At 36.6% G+C, this 20,834-nt stretch overlaps 1 protein-coding gene across 2 annotated transcripts in view; it reads left to right on the forward strand.

Moving 5' to 3' along the window:
• The first annotated feature begins 632 nt into the window (after positions 1-632).
• The window catches only part of ANGPT1 (angiopoietin 1), a 300,904-nt gene continuing 280,702 nt past the window's right edge, over positions 633-20,834 (forward strand). The window contains exon 1 of one of the 2 annotated variants that reach the window (XM_043483702.1): positions 633-1,421. In XM_043483702.1, the coding sequence (XP_043339637.1) occupies positions 1,125-1,421 (297 nt within the window). In that variant the 5' untranslated portion in view covers positions 633-1,124. Of the gene's footprint in view, positions 1,426-20,834 lie in introns of both variants that reach the window. The other variant, XM_043483704.1, reaches the window with a different exon arrangement.

Consider the following 20,834-nt stretch of genomic DNA (forward strand, 5'->3'; position numbering starts at 1 on the left):
ATTGGGATGTACCACAGGAATTAATAATTCTCAGGCTACTGTCTTAAATGGTAACCACAGTGTTTTTGTAAGGAAGTTGCTCAATTTATGTACACAGAACACACAGGGCTGCATTCTGACTGGGGAGCCAGTTTTATTTAAAATTTATATCTCAGAAAATACTAAAATTATTCTACTTAATATGCACATGCTATATTCCTTTGAGTGACATTATGAAATGTTTTGCTAATTTGACCCTTCCTTATAATTTCCTGAAATTCTAAGTGAATAAATGCCATCTCTAAAAATGGTTTTAATGTCTTTTTCCCCAGAGTAAAGAATTATTTTTTTTTTAAATTAATAATTGTACAGATTTATCATCCACTATAAAAAATAATTTTCTTGGAAACTATGCCAGTTTTCTTCTTCAGGTTCCCCAATTAAGTAAAACTTTAAAGACATACTTCTAGTTTGCTGGATTTTAGTAGGTCAGCATACACACAAAAAGTGTATTAAGGTGGACTGCTCTATTTATTGATTTGCAGTGAATCTGCTAAAGGCTCAAGGCAATTGTCTGTGGAAGGGGCGGGAGGGCCATACACGATAGAGGTCATGCACATCTAGCCAATTTGTAAGACGATCCAGCCGCTTCAAGCCATCAGCAATCCTTAGCATAGGGGCACACTCATGCATTCTTGTCAAGTCATCTTGTGAAAGGCTGCCTGCTTCCAGCTTGGCTTGGATGTGCAACCTTAATAAAACTCACTGAGGTCTGGGAGAAAATAGCAGATCTGCAGCAGATAGGGTAGAGGAAAGGGTCTAGAATATGTACACGCAGCTGACTCAGGCAGGCTCCACGCTGAACGGTTACACCGAGAGGAAACAATAAATCTCAGCTACTATGCAATAAATATCTCAAGTTTTTAACTAAGGAAACTATCATTACGGTGAAATTAAAAAAAAAAAATACCATTTTAGAACAAAGCTAAAAATGGCTAGTTTTCTTTGATTCTTCTACAAAACTTTCTTTGAAAGGGAAAAGTCAAACAAACAAGCAGTTTTACCTGAAATAAAGAACTAGTTTAAAGGTCAGAAGAAAGGAGCGAGTTTTGCGAGAGGCACGGAAAGAGAGTGCGGGCAGTACAATGACAGTTTTCCTTTCCTTTGCTTTCCTCGCTGCTATTCTGACTCACATAGGGTGCAGCAACCAGCGCCGAAGTCCAGAAAACGGTGGGAGAAGATATAACCGGATTCAACATGGGCAATGTGCCTACACTTTCATTCTTCCAGAACACGACGGTAACTGTCGTGAGAGTACGACAGACCAGTACAACACAAACGCTCTGCAGAGAGATGCTCCACACGTGGAACAGGATTTCTCTTCCCAGAAACTTCAACATCTGGAGCATGTGATGGAAAATTATACTCAGTGGCTGCAAAAAGTAAGTGAACGCTTTCAGTTTCTAATTGCACGGAGTCTTTTCTGTTCTCCCGCTGCAACTAACTTAGAGTTCCTTAGGGGGCCATTCGTGTGTTTACCTTTTGCTCCAGGGGGGCAGTGTTTGCAAATGCAAGACGGCTCTCTCCCTGTGACTTAAGGGGGCGAGCCAATGTTTTGTAGGCTTGTGCCTCCGAAAGGTATGGTGGCACCCCATTTGTGTGCCTCACACTGGCATATTTTGTGACGTTTTTGGTTTTCTCTTATTTAAAATTTAGCTTGAGTTTTTCTGACTGTCAAAGCTCAACTTAAAAAAAAAAAAAAAAAGCATGTATGTCTTGAGTAAGTTGGTGAAAAAATTAAATAATAACAACAGTACTATTAGGATCAAATCAATTTTACACCCTGACATTTTATGCAGCTAGGACAGAAAGTCATCACCAGATACTTATTTTTCAACCTCTAGTAAAGTTAATATAAAATGCAGATAAATACAAAGTATGATATTTGATTGAAGAAATTGAATAAGTATGTAAAGGAAACAGTTTCAGCAAGTAGTAGAATAGTAAATGACTGATTTCTGTCATATATTTCTACTGTCCTTGAGAAAAAAATCAGGAAGATATTTGAATGTGAACTCATCAGGAAGAGGTTGTTTGCCCACTGTGAAAAGACATGCACCTGCAGATTTGGGCTGAACACGACATGTAGATTTTGCTATGTCCCTAAAGTGCCTCTTTCCTCAAGACACACACAGTGCAATGTGGGGATCCAGATAAATGTTAATGTTGAGTATGCATTTAATCCCAATTTATAAAAATCAAGCACTGTATTTAGTTATTTTTCTCTATAAACCATTTAAAAGTTTTTGTTGAAAATATGCCAATGAAAAATACCACACTTTCTTCAATTCCTTCCCTCTTTGCTCTCTGTTTAATTGTGTAACAAGCAAGCAGCAGATAACAAGTGTATTCAAATGTGTCACTGGAAGGGTGACAATGTCAGTGTCCCATTTGTGGAAAGCTTCTCCTGCAGGGATCTTTGCTAAAAATTCACTTGATGTGTATGGGTAGGAACACAAGCAGTCTAGTCTTCTTTATGTTAGTCTGTTAACAGAACAAACCCTTTAAGAAGATAAAAGATAGGGAAAGGACAAACGCTCTTTTTTGTTCCTGTGTGGTCATACTCACTTAGATCACCTCCTGCTGAATCATGCCAAGTAATAGTTATTTTACTTTTGTCCACTAGGGACTGAACTAAGATCACTGTTATTTTATTTGACAAGTTAACTAAAACTTAGCAGTTTTAGAGTTTCCAAGCTTGGAATTTTTGTTAATCTTCCTATTGTAGATTACAGGTGAAAAAAGTACATCGATAGGCAAAATAATAGAAAACAAACAATTCTGAAGTCTTTTGATAACATGGCTTAAATTTCAGGCACTAATTAAATGTAGCTTAAATTTCAGGCACTAATTACAGCAGCAGCTTATAATAGGATTTTTTTTTCCTTTCACAAAACTTATTTCCATCATGAACAAATGAATTTGGTTGAATAGCTTATTACTATTCTCAATATACTGTTCATATAGTTTTAAATGAGAATTTAATCATTATAAGTTAGTCTGGATTCATTGAGGAAAGTGGACAGGGAAATTTAATTCCAAATTGTCTTCAATGAGTTGTTCTACCAAAAATGTAATATTTTGTTTGCTTAAAATATACAATCTAAATGATGATTTAAGCATGAAAATGCATATTTTTGTTGTTGTTATACAGTTATTCAACTGTAGCAGGATAAAGACATGATTCTACTGGGTTTAAATCATGCACGTGCTTCGTATGTTAATGTTTGAAATACATTTGATTTTTGTTTATATTATTTTTGGTCAAGATTATGGCATAATTTTCAGATTATAGCCAAGCATAACTATGAACATGTTTTTTGGTTAAATTGACATAGAGTCGGACATGACTGAAGCGACTTAGCAGCAGCAGCAGCAGCATGAATCAAGCTGAATATATGCTGACAATGTCTCTGTTGGTTTGAGTCAGAGCAGTTTGGCTTGACTATTGTCCATTTGAATTTGCATATCTTTTGTCATTGTTAATGCGATTGGTTGGAGGATCAAGAAACCAAATAAATGCACTCAGCAAAGAACTTGCTAAAGGCTCTCATAAGTTTCCCTTAATTAGAAGTTTTCTGTCCTTCAAGTTCTAAGTTTCATGCAATGTATTTGTTTTGATAATTCAAATGGAGATCTTTTTTATTGTAACCATTTGGTATACTTAATACTGTAATTTGTACTACTTCTATTTTGAGTCTCAGTAGTTGTATTAGGATCAGAAGTAATGCACTGCAGAAACTGAGGCCATCAGTGTAAGTAATTCATCCATTTATTCCACAGAATAATTAATCAAACGTGCTTATTATGCAGCTCATGTCATCACTATTGGGAATTTTTTTTTTTATGCAGAATGTATGTTATCAAAGCTAGCAGCAACTTGATGATAATTTATGTTAATCTATTACCTTGCTTGATGTTTGGTAAACTGGATTCTTTTAAATATTCTTCACAAGAGACTGGCTGTCACTATAAGTCAATATATGAGACTTACACTTTCCAATCTCATTCCTCAACTTTTCTGGTCTTGTAACTGAAGAAGATGAGAAGCAAGGTGGGCAGTGGGGCATAGAATGTACTGATCATCATAAGTGCTGGAACTGTTACATTACTGGTCTCTTGATGTGACAGATTTAGTTCTTGGAGATCAGCTTTCCATGATAACTTGTTGATTAACACCAACATGAGATAGGTTTGTAGTATCATCCTTACTTTGCAATCAGGAAAAGCAATATACATAAATGTTCAAGAGTCACATTTTTATTGGATGAAACACCTGGGTTGTCTGTCTAGGTCTGACTTTCTTCTGCCATATAGCTCTTTTCAGAATTATTAACAAATCATACTAATACCTGAGAGTGACCAGATATTAGGATAGTAAAGATAAGTACAAAAGGCCTTTGTATCTTTGCCGCTTTTTTTGTGATTCCTTTTTACTTTTCAATGACACAGAAATGTCTATTGTTGAATGTCTATTCCACATCCTGTGCTTCTTGAACTGTTGTTTTCTTTCTCTCATATACCCCAAGTTCACAAATACGTGTATTTAAAATATATTGGGAGAATGCTTAGAAAATCTATTTGCCTTTGCCAAATGGTGTCTTTTCTTTTTTTTTTTTTTTTTGGTAGAAAGTATAAATAAATTGAGTTAAAAACATGCCTTTTAGCAGAGAGCAAAGATCTATCTACTATACTATTTCACACTAGCTAAAATTAATGAATTGATTGTTAGTATAAAATGCAGTTATGAATTGTCATCGGAATATTAATAAATGAAACCTTTTTATTGAAGTGCTTGGATAATTTTTTTTTTAAGAGCACTTTTTGGCTAACAACATTCTCTACTTGAATATTATATTCTTTGCTTCAGAGAATTAGGATTTAGCATACAGTTATCTGAAACATATTAATGATAGCAAGGGCTTCCCTGGTGGCTCAGACGGTAAAAAATCTGTCTGCAATGCGGGAGACCTGAGTTCAACCCCTGGGTTGGAAAGATCTCCTGGAGGAGGGCATGGCAACCCATTTCAGTATTCTTGCCTGGAGAATTCCCTTGGACAGAGGAGCCTGGAAGGCTACAGTCCATGGGGTTGGAAAGAGCTGGACACGACTGAGTGACTAAGCACAGCACAGCAATGATAGTGATTATCTTTTTTAAAAAACCCTTGTATTACACCTATCAACTCATATTAATATCTACTAGGGTGTGACTTCCTTGCGTGTTTGTCCAGTGTCATTTCCCAGGGCTTAGAGTAGCATATCATCCGTGTGTATGTGCTTAGTCACTCAGTCAGGTCTGACTCTTTGTGACCCCATAGACTGTAGCCCGCCAGGCTCCTCTGTCTAGGGGGATTCTCCTGGCAAGAATACTGGAGTGGTTGCCATGTCCTCCTCCAGGATATCCATAGAATATGGGTAATAAATGTTTGTTGATTGAATAAATGAATACATTGTCTTTGTATTGCAGTCTGCACTTACTATATGCTATTAACATTTTGGGTATATACTTCACTTTCCCAGCTATATTTTAAGTTATCTCTTAAGCAAGGACCATGTGGAGGAGGAAAAAGAATACTTTCTCTACCGTTCCAGGTTCATGACTGAGACCTCTCTATAACACAAAACATGTTAACAAGAGAAAAACAAACAGAAGTTTAATAATATGTATACCTGCACCCAGGAAAACTGAGTAACCCCCCAAAATGACCTCAAATACTGTTTCCAGCTAAACACAAAAGGTGTTGTCTCAGGTAAGTCAGGTTTTCAGGGCAAGCACAGTAAACAAGAGTAGGGTTGTTATGAAGATTTAAATCCATGCCTTCTCTGTTGATAGAGTTGCTAGAGGTTTAGTCATCTTCCTCTTGTGATACAGAGAGTGAGTATGTGTGCATGTCTGCTAAGTTGCTTCAGTCATATCTGACTCTTTGTGACCCATGAACTGTGTAGCCTGCCAGGCTCCTCTGTCTGTGGGACTCTCTGGGCAAGAATACTGGAGTGAGTAGCCATTCCCTTCTCCAGGGGATCTTCCCAACCCAGGGATTAAACCCAGGTCTCTTACATCTGCATTGGCAGCATGGGCTCTTTACCAGGACACCTGGGAAGCCCACACCCTTACAAATGGAGATCTCTTCTGTAAATGTAATTTCCTCTGTAAATGTAAATTAGAAGGCTACTTTCTACTTGGTTTTTGGAGCTTTTCCTATGTCTGCTGTTTCTTAAAAATAATCAGCCTAAAAAAAAAAAAAAAATCAGCCTGCATCAAAAAAAGAAAAAAAGATCAGCCTGAAATAATCCTTATGCCAAAAAGGCATATTTTGGCGTGACAAATTCTGCTTCCCTTCAACTACATCATGCAACATTTTTGTCCTAATATTACATTAAAAGATATTGAATCTAGGCTATATGGTATTAATTATCCTAATTGTATTTAGCCAAATGGTCTAGGATCTTAAAAACTTCTATGACTCCCTTTGTCTTCTTAATTATTCTTTAAGAGTCAGCTTCATTGCCAGTTTCTCCATGAAATGTATCCATATTCTACTTACTTTCAAAGGCCGAGTTCTCCAGTATTATCACATTGTACATATCATATTAGTACTGCATTTCCATGTTGTGTAGCTGTTGTCATTTTCATTATTTGTCTTGAGGGCTGTTTGCTTACTTAGACTATGAGTCCCCAGAGTGTAGTGAATGTCTCCTTATCCACCTTTATATTTCCCAAGGTGTCTATTAAATGTCTGAACAATAGTACTGTGATCATCATAATGTAAAAATAAAAAATAGCAAGTGCTAAAGTGTGTGGGTGGTGCTAGGTATAAAATAAAGCAAGTTAAGGGACCTTGCAACTGCTTTCAGATGCCAAAATTGGCTTCTAAGTTACTTGAGGGCCAGCTAGATCTTCCTGTGGGATGAAAAATAACTTTATACTTCCAGACTAATAGGCAAACATTTATTGCGTACAGGATAATATGTGCACATGTGAATCTAAGTAACAAGAACTGACTTCTCATCTGTGGATTATTTTAGTGACTGGTAACTGTGCAATACTAAACCAGAGAGGGTGCTTTCTTATTTGCACATGTGAGGGGATTTCTAGACTGGGTAAAATGAGCAGACAGTCAACAAGTATGTTTTTAAAAATTCGTTGTTAAACTTGAATAAAATATGCATATATGATTTATGCATGTGCTTAGTCACTGGGTTGTGTCCGACTCTTTGTGACCCTTTAGCTGTAGCCCACCAGGCTCCTCTGTCCATGAGATTTTTCAGGTAAGAATACTGGATGAGTTGCCATTTCCTTCTCCAGGGGATCTTCCTGACCCAGGGATCGAACCTGTGTCTCCTGTCTCTCTTGTATTGCAGGCAGATTCTTTACCTGTTGAACCATCTGGGAAGCCATTATTTATACAAAGAGATAGAAAAAAAGTCAGTTGCTGAGAAATGTTAATAGGAATAACAATTGTCTTTTAAACTCACAAGTAGAAATTTCTCTACTGACTTCGTTAGTGAGAGAATAACCCTTGATTTTCAAGCTAAATAGAGCTCTGTATTAGCTTTTCAATGAATACTTAGATTTTGGTTGTTGTATTTAAAACTGAAAGATCCAAGAAGGCATGCAGACTTTCTGGGCCCCAGAAGTTGGGTATTTGGAGCTATACTACAACCTTTTGAGTGTCTCTGCAAGAAGGAGCAAGCCTTCCCCCAAACTGTCTCCACTGATGGATCTCAGATTTTGGGAGCAGGGCAAATAGGTTTTTTCCTATGGGTAACTGCAGCCCTTCCTTACTCCTGACTTCCATTTCACATTGAGCTTTTAGTAGCACTCATCTCATATATGTAATTCTTGATTTAGTGTAAAGTGTATAAGAATGTATTGTTCTTTTCCTTAATATCCTCTTACAGTTCTCCATTATGTGAGGAAAGAATCCAGATTCTTTACCATGATGTCCTATATGATCTGCCCCACACTCCTCTCTGGATTTCTCATTTATTAAACCTTTCTCTCATTCCAGACACTCAGATGACTTTAGCCTTCTTGTTATAACTCCCTCAGACCAGCTCATTCCTGTCTCAAGGACTTTACATGCTGTTTACCTAGCTAGAAAAATTCTTGCCCCACATCTTGGCATAAATGGCTCTTTCTCTTCATTCAGCTCTTTGCTCAGAAATATTCTCTGAAAGTCTTCTTTGAGCACCATTACCTACCACTTTTCCTCACTCTGCTAAGTGATTTTCTATCATTGTATATATAATTTCTTCATGACATTTACCACTGTGATCTTTTGTTGTTTACTGTTTGTCACCAAATTTATTCTCTCTGCCTCTACTAAGAATGTAAACACCACCAGAGGTCCTTGTCTGGCTTGTTCCATACAGTATACCTTTACTGGTAGAAGAGTGCGTGATACATAGTAGACCTCAGTAAATATCTGCATATATATTCCCTCAGACTCTATGCTGTGAGGTAGGGACTGTGCCTGTTTTGTTCACTAGTTCTTTTTTTGATTATTTTATATATTATTTTGATAGCAGATCTACTTTTTTTACACAATGACTGGAACATAGTTGGAAAGAATCATTTCTTTTTAATGACTAGAGAAATGAATGAATTCCATGGGCAAATTTCAACTCAAATTAAACATATGTATGAAAATAAGACTTAACTATGTTCTATACATTTCCCTACTAACTATGTTAATGGAAGAAATTTTAATTAGTCCTGAGTTTTCGTAATCTATTACGTGAGTCAGCAAACTTTGGCCCTTGGCCTGAATTCTGCCTGCTACCTATGTTTGTAAATAAACTTTATTAGAATACATCTGCATTCATTACTTAACTGTCCATCTATTTTTAAATAAAGTTTTATTGGAACAGAGCCATACCCACTTGCTAATGTATTCTCTATGGCTGCTTTCTTTGTGTAAAAGCAGAGTTGAGTGGTTGCAATAGAGTCCAGAAGGCCCACAGGGCTTTAAATCTGATATCCAGGCCTTTACAAAAAAAAAAAAAAAAAAAGCTTGCTGAGTCCTGTTCTATATCACAAAAGGAATGTAGTATTAACATTGGGACCATTGCAAAGTAAATTGTGAGGTTTGCTGTGTGAGAAAAGGATGGCACTGCAGGAAGCCAAGTAATCTTCAGGTCCTTGCCAATTGGCAGGGATCCTGTCTAAGCCATTTCTTGGCTTGGTATTAGAACATGCTGTGAGATGACATTTTAGAGTACAGGTAGATAAATTGCATGTCTTTTTTGCCCCTGCCCTTCTTCATGTGAATAGAGAAATGTTTCAAAAACAAATACATGTTAAAAAATAAAAAGCACCTGACTAACAAATCAGCAGCCTCTGGTTAAACAATGAACAAGTCTGGGTGCCAGCGTGCTCTGTGCCTGTTTCGTCTTGTTGTGACATTAACAAGAATGTTGACAAAATATCAGAGGCATTCTATTTTCATAGAAATGGGACTCCTAAGCTCTCTCTTTTACATTCAGTCTATTTAGAAACCTTTTCTCCTCTGTCATTTGTTACAGATATAAATGTTACAAGTGTTCCCACTCTATAAATGATGAGGTGGGGAGGAGCAACAAGTGGGATGCTTAGCTACAAAATTCAGAGGTTTATCATCCCCTTTGCTGTATTTTATTAATTAAGGAGTTTTATTTTTTTTTTCTTCTCATTCTGCATGCCTTGTCTCTGTGTGGAAACAACAGCAGCCTTTTCCTGGGCCTTGTCTTCTTTTTTAATACCACAAGTTATATTGTGTCATTTGCTTACATGCAAAACCCTAATTACATTCTGAGTCATCCTTGCGTTTTGTTCCAATACAAGATTATTGTTTGCTGTGAAGTTGGGAAGTTCCAAACCCCCTTTGGTTCTAGCCCATGGTCTGAGAGAAGGAGGGCCTCTTAGCGTTTAAATCTCTTTACAAAATGTACAAAAGATATGTCCCCTCCCTTATCACAGAGGTTTCTAAAGAATGAAGCACTCCATGGATTATCTTTTCTTTAAATTTGGAGGCTTTATACCTAAATGCTCTTCTCTAATTCTTACATAGAAGTATTGTAAGTGGGAGGTTTTCAGGCTTATTTAATCTTTTTTTGCCTATGCAAATGATCTGACTTCTTCCTTCAAACAAATAAAATGGTAATACTTAACCGAGAAAGTGAAGAAAACACATAAAGTCAGACATGACACTACTGGTAGCTAATAATTTCATCAGTAATGTATTTGGACATACAGAGATCTTTTCTTTTGGCAGTAAGTATTGGAGAATATAGAGAAAAAATAATATAATAAATTATATACACTATATGACTATCAGCTCACTTACTACAGGTCCACATTGTCATGTATTGAAGTTTGTGTTGACCTACCGAATGTGCATGAAAATTAGCATCAAGCTGTGTCTAAAGTAAATAAGTAGCTTAAATATTAATAAAATGCAAATGAAATGTGAATGTCTTGAATTGTTAATAACATATACATGTAAGCCATCAACCTCAGTGGCATCAAATAGGTAAACTTACTACATATTGCTACAAAATGGCTGAATAATTTTGGAGGGTGGTGTATTTTAAAGTTTCATTTTATGTTTAGTTTAATTCATTAATAAGTTATACACTGTATAGATAGTCACTGTACTGTTTGTGAAAGCTAAATGAGTTGAATTATAATACTAGACCCTAAAGATTATTGGAGGATTTCTCTTCTACACTGTTGGTGGGAATGTAAGTGGGTGCAGCAACTATGGAAAACAGTATGGAGGTTCCTCAGAAAACTAAAAATAGAACTATCATATCCAGCAATCCTACTCCTGGGCATATGCCTGGACAAAATTATAATTAAAAAGATACATGCACCCCTGTGTCCATAGCAGCACTATTCACAATAGTCAAGACATGAAAGTAACATAAACGTCCATAGATGGATGAATGGATAAAGAAGATGTGCTACATGTATACAATGGGATACTACTCAGCCATAAAGAAGGACAGTGTAATGCCACTTGTAGCAGCATGAATGCAACTAGAAATGATCATACTAACTGAAAAAAGTCAAAATGAGAAAGACAAATACCATATGATGTCACTTACATGTAGAATCTAAAATATGGCACAAATGAACCTACATATAGAACAGAAACAGACACACAGACATAGAGAACAGGCCCGTGATTGCCAAGGTTTGGGGAGAGGGATGGGCTGGGAGTTTGAGGTTGGTAGATGGAAACTATTACATTCAGAATAGATAAGCAGCAAGGCCCTACTGCATAGCACAGAGACTATGTCCAATTTCCTGGGGTAAAAGAATATAAAAAGAATGTGCATATGTATACAACTGAGTCACTTGCTATACAGCAGAAATTAGCACAACATTCTAAATTGTTTCTTTTCTTCAATAAAAAGAAAAGATTACTGGAGAATTTCCATTCTCAGAAAACAAATAAAATCCCAAATTTTATTTCTAAACCTTTAAAGATAATTCCAAGATTTTATAAAACATTTTAACCCTGTTCTTGTCTTCACTATTAATATATAGTTGACTAGATTATAATCCAGTAGGAATTTATTGTGGCTAAAGCAGCCATGAAATTAAAAGACGCTTACTCCTTGGAAGGAAAGTTGTGACCAACCTAGATAGCATATTAAAAAGCAGAGACATTACTTTGCCAACAAAGGTCCATCTAGTCAATGCTGTGGTTTTTCCAGTGGTCATGTATGGATGTGAGAGCTGGACTGTGAAGAAAGCTGAGCGCCGAAAAATTGAAGCTTTTGAACTCTGGTGTTGGAGAAGACTCTTGAGAGTCCCTTGGACTGCACGGAGATCCAACCAGTCCATCCTAAAGGAGATCGGTCCTGGGTGTTCATTGGAAGGACTGATGCTGAAGCTGAAACTCCAATACTTTGGCCACCTCATGCGAAGAGTTGACTCATTGGAAAAGACCCTGATGCTGGGAGGGGTTGGGGGCAGGAGGAGAAGGGGACGACAGAGGATGAGATGGCTGGATGGCATCACCAACTCGATGGACATGAGTTTGAGTAAACTCCGGGAGTTTGTGATGGACAGGGAGGCCTGGCATGCTGTGATTCATGGGGTTGCAGAGAGTCAGACAGGACTGAGCAGCTGAACTGAACTGAACTGAACTGGAAGGTTTGATTTGGTGTATGTACCCAGCAGCCCTTACATCTGCCTTATCTCAGTTGCACAGACATGAGGCAAGATTTGTATCTTTATTACTAATATCACCAGTATTTATTGTCCAGTTTTACTCAGTTTTTGAATGTCAAGAACAGAGTTATAATAAGCAATAAGTGTAATATTTATAGTATTAAAGAAAAATTTATTGATTAAATTGAGTATTTAATGACTTTATAATAATGTGAAGGTTTGATTTTTTTTTAAGGTTTGATATTTTTAACAAATGAGTTAATGAATTATACATATTTCTTAGCAGTGGAGCCTTATTTCCAAGCAAATTATTAGGCAGAAACTTAAAATGTAATCTAGATGCAAAGCAAGGGGCCCAAGGAGAAATGGAGTGAGACCCCACCGTGATCATCTTGCTCAGCCCCTCTCCCAGAGGCATCCTTCAGGAGACTCTATCTGTACAAAAGAAGACAGATTCAAAATAACTGCAACAAAGCTTTCAAATAATCAAATATTAGGCAGATAAATTTGCCAAAACCAATCTACTGGCAAGCAGGAAGAAACATAACACTTGAAATTTGAATGTTTTTGGCAAGCTGATGTAAGGATATCCAAATTTGCCATATGCAAATCAGTTTAAGAATACTAATGTGTAAGTTACCAAAAATATGTAGACTCAAAAGTGTTGAGGCCCCCCCATATTTAACATGACCTAAATATGTTGACAGTAGGCAATTCTTGAATAACTAGTGACAAATTGTATAACATCTATTTTCATGATAGTTTATGCTTTTTAAAATTTAGGAATATTAATTACATTGATGACATAATATCTCAAGCTACACTATTTACTTAGAACAGAATTCATTGTTAAGGGTAGTGAAAAGGAATATAAATTTTAAGTAGGCATTTTGGTATTTTCAAAATTTGCAAAGATTCTTGTTAAATATACTAAGCTAATCTTTATTTTTGTTTTTAATACATGACACCAGAATTGCCATTTTCTTGTTCACATGTGCTGGCTCTTTAGGATTTTTAAAGACATTGCCTGGGTTCTGAAGATTAATTCAGCTAAGAATAGGTAAAAATCATTCTTGAATCCACTTTCCCAAATACACCTAAATTACCACATGTCACAGTATACTGGAAGAGGACAATCATATAAAGGCAATGCCTTCAATTCCATTAACTCTGTGGAGCTTTTTCTCTTTCTTTAGAAGATGAATAATGCAGAGCTGTTTGATATACTAATGGGATGAAGGCTCCAAAATTAGACCTTATACAAATTTATTATTAACTTGCTTATTATATCAGAAGTGAAAGTTCTAATTTCCTTTCTGGCTTCGCAGTGGCCTGCTTTTTCTTACACACTAGTTGGCCCATTCTTCATTTTGGAGACTTATGAGGCTTGAAAACCAGAAGAGAGAGGTGGTGACTCCACTGTAGCCCCTTTTTGCTGAGAAGTCTAAACCCACTGAAACAGATAGTGAAACCAAATGCACTGTTTGTGTCCACTGTTTCCTGTGTCAGGTCTAGAGGCAGTACACACAGTGATGAAACGTGTTGTACCTAGAGCCGGACCACCTGGGTGGATCTTGACAGTACCGCTTCTTGCTCTGTGCCCTAGGGCAAGTTTCTCTATGCCTCATTTTCATTACTAGTGAAGTAAGGTAATAGCACTTACATTACAGGATGATTGTTAAGAGTAAGTATAAGTCACATAAATTACTTTTAATAAGTCCTATTACATAGTAAATGTTGAGCAAATATTAGTAATTCCTTGGGGGCAGTTCTGGGTTATAGTAATAGTTCAGTGTTGAGACCTTTTACCAACTCTCAGTCCCTTTGGAAGAACTTTACATGTATTAATTCATTCAATATTTTCAGTAGATAATACTATAATTTTTCGACATAGCAAATGAGGAAGCTGAGGCACAGAGAGGGGAGAAACTTGCCCAGCATTGCCCAATGGCTCAGCGACAGGACACATACCCAATTCCAAGCAGCCTGGCTCTATGACCCATGCTCTTAACCAACTATGCAATTAGATACAGCAACTTTATGATATCTCTTCTTGTCAGTCTTCAAACCTTAAGTCTATTTAAACTGTTTTTCTGTGATAGTCTTTGTATCTAAACCTGTAATTCTCTCACACCAAATAAGTTGCCCCTTTCTCAAGTTTTGCTTCATACAACCATTTGTCCTCATCCCACCTCTAAAGCTTGGTGGTTAAATTGACTGTGACATGTAGGTTATGCTGCTGATTGAAGCACAATAGTCCAATTCTCTCTACCCTCCCACAGATCTGTTAATAGACTAAGGAATCCCATGTCTGCAGCCCTTCCCGTCATATCCTTAGAAGCACCATTTCTTGAAGTTACAGAGCTTAAATGAATCTATTTATCTAAAAACTTCTGAAACACAGAGAACGGCTTACAGTTGCTTTATATGGGGTGAGGCTGCCTATTCTAAATATCTTCTGTTTAATTTAATGACCTCGCTTGTGGATTTTTCTGTGGAGAATCCTTCTTGGAAAAGCAAAAGCACATCCTGGAACTTAAAATATTATTTGTATGCAGCTTCCCTTTGTGGGTCATTCAAAGAGTTGTAAAAATGAGAAGAAAAGCCTTGTTTTCTCAGTCAATGACCTCTTATCTAACTTCCTATTTTATTTATCATTGTCTCTATTAATTAAAATATTTCTGGTATTTTGGTTCAAGAACAAAACACTGCTACTTGCAAGCAATTGTAATGACTCTTCTTCCTGGTCTCAGAGGCCTGATTACTCAGATGCCTGGGCCTTGAGATTAGCTGCCTTCATGGCTGATAAATACCAATTGCATGAGGTGGAAAGGCTCCAAGTTACCCTAACTTCCCTCTGTCCATTGTTCTTCACAGAGTGCAGAAGAGAAGAGAGGACAGAATGGGGTGGGGCAAAATAGAACTCAGTTGTACCTTTTCATCCTCCCCCCTTGCATAGTGGGACAGATTAAAAAACATTAAGAAAAGAAAACAAAACTCACTGCATATCCCTTTGGTTGACCCAAGTTCTCCAAGGAGTGCTAAGAATCAGATTGTAGGGACCCCAAAGATAGTGATAGGATATATATTGAACCATGAGTAAATTCATGCTGTAGAGATCAAACTATTTAGGGGTGACTCTTTGGTCAGTGAAGTGGTCTGAAGAATTCTGGTGCTAACAGTGACCCTTATAACTTTCTCAAGTTTAAGGTTTTCTTTCTTCATCCTCTCCATATTTTTCAACTTGCATCTGTTGTGTCTGATACTATTCATCTCCTTTCAAGTGTTGTGTACATGTACTTAGTCGCTCAGTCATGTCCAAGTGTTTGCTACCCATGGACTGTAGCCCTCCAGTCTCCTCTGTCCATGGGATTTCCCAGGCAAGAATACTGGAATGGGTTGCCATTTCCGGGAGATCTTCCCAACTCTGGGATTGAACCCACATCTCCTGCATTTCCTGAATTGGTAGGTGGATTCTTTAGCACTGCACCACCTGGGAAACCTTTAAGAGTTAACTGACAAAATAGCAAATACAAATTAATAGAAGCTGGGTTGTGACCTCCCATATTTAGTCATATGAAAGTGAAAAAGTGAACTCACTCAGTTGTGTCTGACTCTCTGAGACCCCATGGACTATAGCCTACCAGGTTCCTCCATCCATGGGATTTTCCAGGCAAGAATAGTGGAGTGGGTTGTCATTTCCTTCTCCCAGGAGATCTTCCCAACCCAGGGATTGAACCCAGGTCTCCTGCATTGTAGATAGACGCTTTACCATCTGAGCCACCAGGGAAGTCTATATTGTTTGCTCTTTATCTTGACACGTGATTATGGTGTGCTTTATCTCATCCATATAGCAACCACATTTCCTGCCTTTGAAATTGCTATTGCTTTGTGTATGGAATAAATCAAGCTATCTGAAAAGAGGGCAATGGATATTGGGTGTTCTGTCCCAAAAGGAAGTATGAAAATGACATTCTATTAAGAAAGGTGTTTAGTAGCAAATAGGATGTTAATGTCTACTTTCGTTAAGCAATATCAACATCCAAACAGATAAACACATATATTTTTATAAATAGTAGGTATTACCATATGTCGTTTACAGATAAGCAGACTGAGGAACAATGAAGTCAAGTAATTTTTAAAAGGTTACATATTTACTTTGAACCGATGTTCTGAGTGGTTAACTCTAAAGTTCTTCATTGTTCATGTCTTTTGCATTTCTCCTTCACAAATTAAAACCAGTTTTGCATGATGGAGCATTGGGAAGAGATTTAATGAATGATACTGTCCTCTAAGTTTTTATAGTGTATGTCTAGAATAAATAACCTTCTTTGGAGAGTAGAATAACTTACCATGTGTATATAAAAATTACTAAAAGAAAGCTACTGTTCTTAAGAGAACTATTTTCTGGAACTACTCTTAACTGGATAAAAGTTTTTATTTAAAAATATGTCAGAGCCAAAAAACTGATTCCTGTTTTTACATTTTTACAAATAAGTGAATTGCTTACACAAACTGCCTAGTTGAGGTTGCTGTGATATGACTGTACAAATAAAGGTAAAATTTTAAGCTAGTTAGTTTATCTACATTTTCTTTAAGCACAATCTTGAAAGTTAGATTGTGTTTATTTCAGGTAAAGACCAAACAAGGATAAAATATAGTCAGTAGAGGATATTGCTTAATATTTCAGCAGTAATGAATTAGGATCTGTTTATAGTATTTTTGGGAAAATGACTATATATGTATTTTTAATTTTACTTTATTTTAGTTCTTAAGTATATAAAACTAAAAATTGATCTCAGATTTATTTATGCTTAGAAAAAAAGAACAAAAAATTAATGGACACTGGTGAAGGTGAAACTGTCATCTCTTACTGACAGTCAAGATAAACTAATGGACTAAAGAGACTTTGGTTCAAATAGATGATTAAAGTTGACAATAGAAGTGGAAATCCTACACTTATCCCTCAACAAAGCTCTTAACTTAGAATTGAGTACATATTGAAGCTAAGAAGTCTCCATGCCAGAGAGAAAGGGAAATTATTTTGTGTCCTTTATGTTTCATAGGGACTAAAGCTTACATACCTTGAGTTCACAAATCAAATATGTGAAGTTTTTGAGGGAAAAGGTCACTATGGAAATTAATTATACTGAGCGTAAAATATTCCTATATATTATTCTAGTTTTTAAGAATGTCTTCCACTGTATCTAGTATTGAAAGTCCTGACCTAAAAAGGTATCAAGGCAACTAAAAACTTCAAATAAACTCTGTAACCATATTTTAAAATTGTTTATGTTTCAAATATTTTACCACATATTTTGAAGATTTCCCTTCTGTTCAAATACAAAATATCTCCTGTAGAAAATGAGATTAACATGTGCTTAGTCTTTCTCTGATTACTAGGCAATTGAGAAATCAATGGCAAAGAGGTGAGTTTCTACTGGAAAGATATACCAGTCCTACATGTTCATTTGATGGACACTCAGAATCTTTGAGAAAGGTGTAGCTTAAAATATTTTATGTAGCTTTAAAATTTAGAACCAAAAACTATACAAATAAAATGCAACTTTTAAATTTAACAAGGTGGGAAGAGTATAAGTTTAATAGCTAGTAAACAGTGCCAGAGGGTAAATTAGTTATATAGTCCAAAGATGGTTATAATACAATACTACTGTATGTATGTATATGAGTGTATGTTTGTAGTATTATGTCATAAATAGTTTTACGTCATCCCATAAAGAATTCTCTTCCCTTTGAATCTGAGTCATAAAAGGCAATTCAGTTTCCAGTCTGTTCACTACAATATTCATACTTGAAACCCTGAGCTGCCATGTTAGAATTCTGACTTAAAGCCACCATGTTGTAAGGCAATCAAACCACATGGGAAGGCAGTGTTTAGGTTCTCTGGCTAGCAAGTCCCCGTTATCCAACCCAAGCTCTAGCCATGTGAGTGAATGAGCCTTCAGATGATTCCAGCCCCTAAATCACTCTATTACTTCCATATGTGGAGTTCAAGTCCTAGCATTATGGAATAGGAACAACTCATCCCCTCTGTACCTTGTCTGAAATCCTGACCCACTAGAGTCTACAAGCCTAATGAGGATAACTGAATGGTTGTTCTAAGCCACTAAATTTGTGAGTTATATATTAAAGAAACTTAGATATATGTGCAGGGCTTACTATGGTACCCATGATTATGATAATCATTGGAGGGTTATACATTAGACATGAGCTTTGCCTTCCCGAAGCTCGTCTTCCAGTAAGGCTCATGATATGGATAGAACATCATAAGTGTTGGTTTTTAAGCCATTGTTTTTACTATTTTTCTCTACTCTTGAGGATAAATATTTCACTTTTACATAAATTAAGATTCAATAAACATAACTTGAAGACTGCGTGTATCTTTTGTACTCCTTTGAGTAAAATATTTATTAGTACGGATTTTTCTAACTTCAAGGTAGTATTTGTAAAAATCCTCTGAGCCTTCCTAAACTATTAATTCAAGTCAGCCAGAAGTCCATAATGCCAAAACAATGTATTGTATAGTTTATGTGATTTGTAATCTGTACATTGTTTGAAAATTTTCTGATCATTTAAAAATTGTAAATATCTCAGTGAATTCAGATTTTTGAGAATCAAGGCATGAAGCTATTTTATAGCTATATGCTGCTTAACCTGTCATGTTTAGGCTGTAAGTTTAAATCCAGATGTTTCTGAAAGCTGTTATTAAGCATGGCTGACTGGTGGCCTCCCAAATGTAAAATGAGTGAGCAGCATCTATTCAATTCCCAGCAGTTTGGAATTCCTGCAATAAAATCCACCCCAGATTCTCCCCTTCTTAACTGATGATCCTAGGATCTGGACCTGAATGAAACAAGTATAGGAACATTCTTTAAATATATGAGGTGCTTGTTACATTATATAATGGTTCAAACTAGTGGAAAACAGCGTAACAGTAAATACAAAGAACATAGCTATTTTTTTAAATCCTTTGACTCTGTGATACTACATTTGGGGATTGTTTTCAAGGAAATAATTGAAAAGAAGGAAAAAGAAATATATATGAACATGTTCATTGATGGTACTCTAACAGGAGTTTGGAAACAATAGATGTTATTATTTATTTGATATTTACTATGATACCTTACACACATTATCTCTAATATTTTTTAAAAAATATGAAAAGTAAACAGTGTTATCCACAGTTTTGAATGAGGAAACCACACACAAGTTCCTACCAGCAATCAATGGCAGAAAAAGTAAGATACTCCAACACAGGATCGTATGATGAAAGACCATGTCATCAGTGACATCACTATTGAAGTTATTAAGAATCATATTTTTACAAGAGAAAATTCCTATAAAATGTTGAGTGAACAAGTTTATATACCTGAATAATTGTAGTAATAGAAAATAATATCTGATACTTTTGAGCATTTAATATGTACCAGACCACCTGACCTGCCTCTTGAGAAACCTGTATTCAGGTCAGGAAGCAACAGTTAGAACTGGACATGGGACAACAGACTGGTTCCAAATAGGAAAAGGAGTACGTCAAGGCTGTATATTGTCACCCTGCTTATTTAACTTCTATGCAGAGTACATCATGAGAAACGCTGGGCTGGAAGAAGCACAAGCTGGAATCAAGATTGCTGGGAGAAATATCAATAACCTCAGATATGCAGATGACACCACCCTTATGGCAGAAAGTGAAGAGGAACTAAAAAGCCTCTTGATGAAAGTGAAAGAAGAGAGTGAAAAACTTAAAGCTTTTCACTTGTTGAGCTTAAAGCTCAACATTCAGAAAACTAAGATCATGGCATCTGGTCCTATCACCTCATGGGAAATAGATGGGGAAACAGTGGAAACAGTGTCAGACTTTATTTTTGGGGGCTCCAAAATCACTGCGGATGGTGACTGCAGCCATGAAATTAAAAGACGCTTACTCCTTGGAAGGAAAGTTATCACCTAGATAGCATATTAAAAAGCAGAGACATTACTTTGCCAACAAAGGTCCGTCTGGTCAAGGCTATGGTTTTTCCAGTGGTCAAGTATAGATGTGAGAGTTGGACTGTGCAGAAAGCTGAGTGCTGAAAAATTGATGCTTTTGAACTGTGGTGTTGGAGAAGACCCTTGAGAGTCCCTTGGACTGCACGGAGATCCAACCAGTCCATCCTAAAGGAGATCGCTCCTGGGTGTTCATTGGAAGGACTGATGCTGAGGCTGAAACTCCAGTACTTTGGCCACCTGATGCGTAGAGTTGACTCATTGGAAAAGACCCTGATGCTGGAAAAGATTGGGGGCAGGAGGAGAAGGGGATGATAGAGGATGAGATGGCTGGATGGCATCACCGACTTGATGGGCATGAGTTTGAGTAAACTCCGGGAGTTTGTGATGGACAGGGAGGCCTGGCGTGCTGCGATTCATGGGGTCGCAAAGAGTCAGACACGACTGAGCGACTGAACTGAACTGAACTGAACTGAAGCCTACAACAGAAAAAAAGATGTTATTTTATTTTATCCTCTGAACTCTGTACATAGATATTGTCATTGTCTTCACTTTAGGGAAAGTGGATGGTAGAAGATTTTTTGTGTATTTGTAACTATATGCATAAAACCACTGACAGGAG

The sequence above is a fragment of the Cervus canadensis genome, chromosome 12 (genome assembly GCF_019320065.1).
Source record: "Cervus canadensis isolate Bull #8, Minnesota chromosome 12, ASM1932006v1, whole genome shotgun sequence".
Taxonomy (NCBI): Eukaryota; Metazoa; Chordata; class Mammalia; order Artiodactyla; family Cervidae; genus Cervus; species Cervus canadensis.